Genomic DNA, 6642 nt, shown 5'->3' on the forward strand with positions numbered 1-6642 from the left:
CAGCGGCACGCGGCACCAGAGTGTGCAGACCGTGCAGACCGAGGATGGCTTGGGTGGGGCAGCTAGGGCGGTCGCCAAGGCCGCACTGAGCCCGGTACAAGAACATGAGACAGGCCGGCGCAGCAGCTCCGGTGAGGTGGGCACGACCCTAGTGCCCATTGTGGTAGAGCCCGAGCGGCCTGGGGCCAAGGTCGAGGTGCCCTGGTCTCTGGGCTCGGACTGTCAGGGGTTGCCAGGATCCGTACCCCTGGTGCCTCCCGCACCAGAGATCCTCCGAGGCCCCGAACGCCGGGGGCTGGAGATGGTGGAGGAGCGGACCACGCAGAGCGGGCCTCGCTCCAAGCCCACCTCCCCCAAGCTCTCCCCAGAGGCCCAGACCCCTTCTGTAGCCCCTACGAAAAATGCAACAAGTAGCACAGGGCCCCCAGCCCCACCCACTCCCCTGCTCCAGGCCACCAAGCCTGAGGTGGGGCTGACTTCCAGGTACCCCGCTGAAGCTGTGCCTCCATCAGGCCTGACCAAAAGGGCCCCCTGCCCCATGCCCCCTGGCCCATAGCTGAGGGGGCCGCTGGCCCTGCACTGTACAGCCGCCTGTATACATATGTACACATATAAATAAAGTGTGTCTGTGCGTCGTGAGCTTTCTGAGGCTTGCCCCACCTCCCTGGCGAGGCAAGGTTTTAGCCCTCCTGCCTGTGTTCTTGTTAAGGGGAGGAACGCCAGTCCTGGTTACTATAGAGAGGGGAGGGGAGTCTTATGTGGATCTTTCCTTGTGGTCTCACCTATGAGCCAGCTGCCCCCGGACCCCAGGAAGCTGCAACGCTGTTCTGAGTCCCAGCGCCCACCTGAAGAAAAAGTTAACAGCCCCATCTACCACTTTCCTTTTATTCCTCATACATTTTGAGTCAAGTGTTATGGTTCCCATTTTGCAGATGAGTAGACTGAGTCACAGGTTAAGGCACACAGTTAAGGTCACACAATAAGGGACTGAACTGGGATTTAAACTGAAGTCCAAACGGGCTCCTATATGCTCTGCTGGGCTTTCTGCAGATGAGGTGCTGCTCTGCTCTTACAACGTTCCCAGGCCTTCACCAGAGGCTGGAAGGCTTTCCAGAAGGCCGGCAGCTTGGTACACATTGTGCCCCCACCTCGGTGCTCCTCTGCACAGTTCCGATTCATGTCACCCACACAGGCCCAGGGCCCTTCTGGGGCCACACACCACTTGGAGTGGTCCTCTGAGGTGCTGAACGTGGGCCCAGCGGGTCCAGGGAAGGCTACCTGAGTCACATCCAGCACTTGCTGGGCCCCGGAGCAGTTGGAGGGCAGGATGCCAGGAGAGTGTTGCCAGAACTGGACCTGCAGATTGCTTCCAAGGGCTTCTGCCAACCAGCCGGAGTATAGGTCTGCAGAGGATGGAAAGCGGGCATGGGCAGGGTCAGGGTCAGGGTCAGTGCTAGGTGATCCCTAGGCTACTGGCCCTCTCTGAGCTCAGTTTCCTTGGTTGTCAATTCCTGGCTAACAGCTCTTACTAAACACTACATTCATTACTTCATTCACAACAACCCTGTACAGTAGATATTAATACCCCCATTTTCCCAGATGGGTAAAATGAGAGTCCAGGTAAATGATGTGCCTACCACACCAACCAGAAACCAATGGCTGAGCCCAGGCCTGTGGGTTGTGTACCTCTCATGTGTTTATGGCTCCCAAAGAGTTCTAGTTCCCACCTCCAACTTGCTCTCAGCCATTGACACACCCGGCACCACCTCTGCAGAGAAAGCATTCTTCAACCCACACCCTCAGGGCTCACCATCTCCAAATTTCCCAAATTTGGCAAAGCTCTGGAAGGTGGCCCCGGCCTTTGATGTGAGTGTCACGCTGCTGTTCCAGGGTCTGTTGAGAACATGGTGGCCCTTGACCACCTCCTCCAGGACAGGTAACTTCTTGAGGAAGAGCCCTTCCAGCTGGTGGGCATACACATTGGGGTAGGTGTAGCTCAGCTGTCTGCCTGGAAGGCAAGGGGAGGAGAAAACTAGGGACCGTTCCACATCCTGGTCTGGAAACCAGGGAATCACCCTGCTTCCTTGTCCCCACTCACCAATCGTTGAGAACTGGTCGAACGGAAAAGACACGCAGAGGAGGGTCTGCCCATATCTGTGGGCTTTAGGAGGCCAGCTGTATGCAGCGGGTAGAGGGAATCCTGGAACGCTGTGGATCAGCCAGAAGCCCTCGTCTTTGTCCAGAAGCAGCGCACCTGAACCAAAAGACAGGCTCAGGGGGAGCTGCTCAAGGCATCCCAACAAGCACGTGTGCAGCCAGGAACGTCCTGGGTTTGCAGGGAGCGCGGAGAGGGTGTGGGCAGTCTCTGGACCGCTGCTGAACTCTTTCCGCAGCCCACTGTTGTCACAGTCCAGAGCGAGGCAGCATTTACCTGAGATAACCTGTTACCCTGCCCCTGTGTCCTAAAGGAGCCCCCTCCCGCCCCTGCAGGTCAGGAGTCAGCTGGGGGAAATGCATAAGGAAGCCAGAGCCCTTCTCCAGCCCCCAGTCTGGCCTCACCCTTCGTGTGCCCGCGGCTGGAAGAGTTCTGAGTCCCGTAGTTATTAGGTGGCTGGTCATTGTAAAGTAGGAAGGCAAGCTGGGGGAGATGGATGGGGCGACATGAAGTTTTCCCCCAGGCCGGGCCCCCGGAGTCCCACCTGGGTTCTGCCGGCACCCCCCTCTCCCCCTTCACCTGGCTGGTGTTCCGGTACAGCGGCAGCAAGCTGCGGCCTACGGCGCCCTTCAGGTTGTCCATGGACCCCGTACCGTCGCGCCAGCCCCCTGAGCCCGCATCCAAGTACTTGTACTTGTTACTGGCCGGCAGCTTGTAGACGACGAACCTGGAGGTTGGGAAATGGACAGAAACGGAGGAAGGGGAAGAGAACAAGCCCCCGGCTTCACCCGGGTGCAGCCATCCGCAGTCCGGCCCGGGGGGCACGGTCGGGGCCCCGCACTCACCAGTCCACGGGCTGCCCCGAGTCCCCGTAGCAGGTCAGGGTCCCTGCTGGGACCCAGAGCAGCGCGCCCAGGAGCAGCAGGCTCAGCGTGGCCATGGGGCTGGAGTCGGGGAGTCTGTGTTGGGACCCCGAGGCGCCGGATCACGAGTTGGACCAGGCCGGGTCCTTGGTGACTTTCATTTCCCCAAACCCTCCAGAGAACCCAAGGCGGAACCTCTCGGGGTGAAACCCCACCCCTGAGATGAGAAGCAGAGATTTGAAGAGGCAGGCCCTGTCCCTGGGGGCGGGGCTTCCTTTTGGGCCGTCACTCCCCTAAGATCCGGTCCTCATTCATCTAGCCTACGGTCGCCTCCTATTTCCATTGGATGCGCCCCTGATAGGCTCCACCCCCTGACGGCTCAGACCACGCCCTTTGACGGCCCAGTGGTTTCGCGTGTCCCGGCCCGACTCTACTTCTGGCCAATCACCGCTCACGTTCTTCCGCTAGGCCTCGCCTCTGTCTCTTTTGATTCTTGTTTATCTCAATCCACTCTCCCGCCAGACCCTGTTCCTCCCTCGGCTTATGGGTGAGACACAAATTTATTTATTTTTTCCTTTCCAGCTTTACAGCCTGAGGTACAACTCTTGGGACTTTTGATCTCTTAAGGAGAGTTTGTGCCTGGACGGTGTGGCTCAGTGGTTGAGCATCAACCTATGAACCAGGAGGTCACAGGTTCGATTCCTGGTCAGGGCACATGCCCGGGTTGCGGGCTCAATCCCCAGTAAGGGGGCGGGCAGGAGGCAACCGATCCATGGTTCTCTCTTATCATGGATGTTTCTATCTCTCCCTCTCCCTTCCTCTCTGAAATCAATAAAAAAATATTTTTATTTAAAAAAGGGGAGTTTGTGCTCCTTGTCCTCTCCCCTGTCGTTCTGCATATTTTCTTGAGCTAGCCAAGGGGTCACTGGATCATGGCATGGTGAAGGGTGCTGTGTTCTGGGGCCGGACTGGGGCCTCTTAAAGGGAGATGGTCCCTGTAAATGTCCCTGGGGTTCAAGGCAGGAGGCAAGGAGGATGTAGCCTGATCTTGGGGTGGGGGAAAAAGGGAGGCCAGGCCTGCAGGACCCTGAGGGGTATGGCTGAGGTTAGGAGGTGAGTGTGAGAGTATGCCCCCCAAATCACCGCTGGGGTTACATCTTCCTCCCATCTTCCAGCACCCAAAACTCACAAATCCAGGCCACAGCTGAAGCTTTATCTAGGAAGAGCATTGGTACAGGACCCATAACCATTCACAACAGATGCCAGCCACTATGCGGAGCTGGGACGTTACAGCGTGAAGACCCCTTCTAGAACCAGAGTCTCTGAGAAGCCTCACTCCATAACCCCTTCCGCTGTCCAAGGCCGCCTGTGAGCTGGTCTGAGGGTCCAGCTCTCCAAGGGTCTGTCTCAAGTGTTTGAGTGTCCATCTGAGTCCATTTATTTGGAAGCCTGTCTCGTTGGGTCTACGTGACCCTGGGAAGTCTCTGTGTGGCTCCCTGTGGCTCAGGACATGTGGGAGCTCCCCCAGGTCTGCCTATGGGCCAGTCCTTGTTCTTCCTGGGGATCTGTGGGTCGAGAGTCCGGGCCAGGGTCCATCCGAGGGAAACCGCCCTGCGTGGATCTGATCCTGTTCCATCCCCAGACCCCAGGAAGGTCCAAGTGCCGGGGGTGGTGGTGGTGGTGGCTCAAATGTGACGCTTCATGTGCAAGGCCAGGTGATCCGAGCGAGAAAAAGCCCGAGGGCAGAGCTGGCAGCGGAAGGGGCGCTGTCCCGTATGTTTCCTGTAGTGGCGGGTCAGCTCGTCTGAGCGCGCGAACCGCCAGCCGCAGCCGTCCCACGTGCAGGCGTATGGCTTCTCCCCTGGAAGGCGAGGAGACCATGAGTGCCATTGTCTGCCCCACTCCTCCCTCAGGTCCGCCACTGCATCCGGCCACACTCCTTTGCTCAGCCTTGACCAGGACTAGGGTGAGGAGAGCGAGGCGCTTAGGGTGCAAAATTTAAGGAGACACTCACTCTGGCCCTCTGCGACCCTGACACTTCTTGTTCAGAACCTGCATCTGGCGCCAAGCCTGTTTTCATTTCCTGGGCCCAAGTCATATCTCCTGCACCACTGGCCCATTTCCTGGGCCCTGTTAACCTCCCCCTGTGTCCTAAAGTCATCCTACCCTCATCCTTTGGCCTGTCCCCTATGGTCCAGACCTCTCCTTGCTTCAGGGGCCCCTCCAGCTGCTGCCCAACCCTGCCCCTGGCCTTGAGCCTTAGAATCCCCTGGTGTTCCAGGCCCTGTCTACGGTGATTAGGCTCCCCCCTCGCCTCACTACACCTGGCCCCACCATCTATGCAGACCCCTAAAGCAGCGGTTTTCAACCAGTGTGAAATACCTATTTAGTCAGGGGCACTGACTCCTTTACGCTTAGGTTGTAAAATAAAATGACAACAGCTAACAAAACAATAGTCACCCATTGTGAGTGCCCTGTCCTGAACCATAAATATTTAGGTCATATAATAGAGTTGTATCTTATTGGTCAAGTCGCATAAGAAGGTTACATCTGATTGGTTAATTCTTGGTACCAGAAATCCTTATATGTAAGCATAGGCATCTGATTTTTTTAAAAAGTCACTTTGGAGCAAAAAAGGGTAGGTAATTACTGTTGTGTTTTTTTTTTGTAAATCAGTCATTTTACCTATTTTTTGTCAGATCGACAAAAAAATATAACTTTTTTTTTTTTGGTGTGCCGCAGAATTTTAGTAATTAGTTTATGTGTGCCAGGAGATGAAAAAGTTTGAAAATCGCTGGCCTAAAGCATAGGTCTCACTCTTCCTCCTCCCCACCTTTATTCCACAGCCTCGCTCCGAGACCCGCTTCTCCTGGGCCCACCCTCCTCTGTTTTCCAGCTATTTCTCCGTATCTTCCTGGAACCACTCTGCATCTGAGCACATGAAGCGGACTCTGCCCTGTATCTCCCCCTGAGCTCCAACCAGGGACCCTACAGTCTGGCCCGCCGCCATGCAAACAACCTACTCTCTATACTCCTGGCTCCGTCCCCTGAGCCCCTGACTCCGCTCCCTGCTTGCCACAAACCTGAACCCTGCGTCTTTGGCCAGGCCCCTGGCTAGCCAAACTTGGCCCCTCCCCGAAGTCCCTCCTCCAGCCCCGCCCCCTACTCCACTTGCTAGGCTTTCTGCTCCTCAGCTGGGGCCCAGGTCTCTCTCTTTAAAAAGTATATATATATTTGAGGGAGAGAGATAAAAACATCAATGATGAGAGAGAATCATTGATCGGCTGCCTCCTGCACGCCCCCTACCGGGGATCGAGCCCGAAGCCCGGGCATGTGCCCTTGACCGGAATCGAACCCGGGACCCTTCAGTCCGCAGGCCGACGCTCTATCCGCTGAGCCAAACCGGCCAGGCCGAGGCCCAGATCGTACCCGTCAGTTCCCTGAAACGTAGCTCAGATTTTCCAGGCGCTCTCTCTGCCTCCACCCGCCTCCCACCCCGCTACTTGGCCCCTAGCCCTGCTGCTGAGGGTCCCGGTCCGCTTCCAGCTGCCTCTGTCGCGTTCCTCGCCCGGAGACCCCGCTTAGCCCCTCCTGTCATTACGGACCCGCCCCTGGCTCCTCGCC

At 57.1% G+C, this 6642-nt stretch overlaps 3 protein-coding genes across 3 annotated transcripts in view; 1 reads left to right on the forward strand and 2 right to left on the reverse strand.

Moving 5' to 3' along the window:
- MAST1 (microtubule associated serine/threonine kinase 1) overlaps nt 1–639 on the forward strand; it is a 43914-nt gene extending 43275 nt beyond the window's left edge. The window contains exon 29 of the mRNA XM_005881607.2: nt 4–639. Coding sequence (XP_005881669.1) covers nt 4–556 — 553 coding nt within the window. The 3' untranslated portion in view covers nt 557–639. The remainder of the gene's footprint in view (nt 1–3) is intronic.
- A 232-nt stretch (nt 640–871) lies between these two features.
- DNASE2 (deoxyribonuclease II, lysosomal) lies at nt 872–3696 on the reverse strand. Its single transcript, XM_005881564.2, has 6 exons — nt 3001–3696; nt 2735–2882; nt 2560–2638; nt 2099–2254; nt 1811–2008; nt 872–1403 (listed from the first exon to the last, which is right to left on the reverse strand). Exons 1-6 carry the CDS (start codon nt 3093–3095, stop codon nt 1024–1026), a joined length of 1056 nt encoding a protein of 351 aa, XP_005881626.1. The 5' UTR covers nt 3096–3696; the 3' UTR covers nt 872–1023.
- Nucleotides 3697–4210: 514 nt separating this feature from the next.
- Nucleotides 4211–6642, reverse strand: part of KLF1 (Kruppel-like factor 1 (erythroid)) — a 5798-nt gene continuing 3366 nt past the window's right edge. The window contains exons 3-5 of the mRNA XM_014529425.1: nt 6624–6636; nt 6448–6517; nt 4211–4879 (exon numbers count right to left, since the gene is read on the reverse strand). Of these exons, the coding sequence (XP_014384911.1) occupies nt 4704–4879; nt 6448–6517; nt 6624–6636 (259 nt within the window). The 3' untranslated portion in view covers nt 4211–4703. The remainder of the gene's footprint in view (nt 4880–6447; nt 6518–6623; nt 6637–6642) is intronic.

Source organism: Myotis brandtii, unplaced genomic scaffold, assembly GCF_000412655.1.
Source record: "Myotis brandtii unplaced genomic scaffold, ASM41265v1 scaffold680, whole genome shotgun sequence".
In the NCBI taxonomy this organism is placed as follows: domain Eukaryota; kingdom Metazoa; phylum Chordata; class Mammalia; order Chiroptera; family Vespertilionidae; genus Myotis; species Myotis brandtii.

Bases quoted from the DNA above. Each gene is read 5' to 3' on its own strand.
- DNASE2 (XM_005881564.2), bottom strand. From the start codon at position 3,095: ATGGCCACGCTGAGCCTGCTGCTCCTGGGCGCGCTGCTCTGGGTCCCA. The intron at 2,883-3,000 runs GTGAGTGCGGGG...CCCAACCTCCAG, and splicing joins TCGGGGCAGCCCGTGGACTG to GTTCGTCGTCTACAAGCTGC. The intron at 1,404-1,810 runs GTGAGCCCTGAG...CATCCTCTGCAG, and splicing joins ATTTGGGAAATTTGGAGATG to ACCTATACTCCGGCTGGTTG.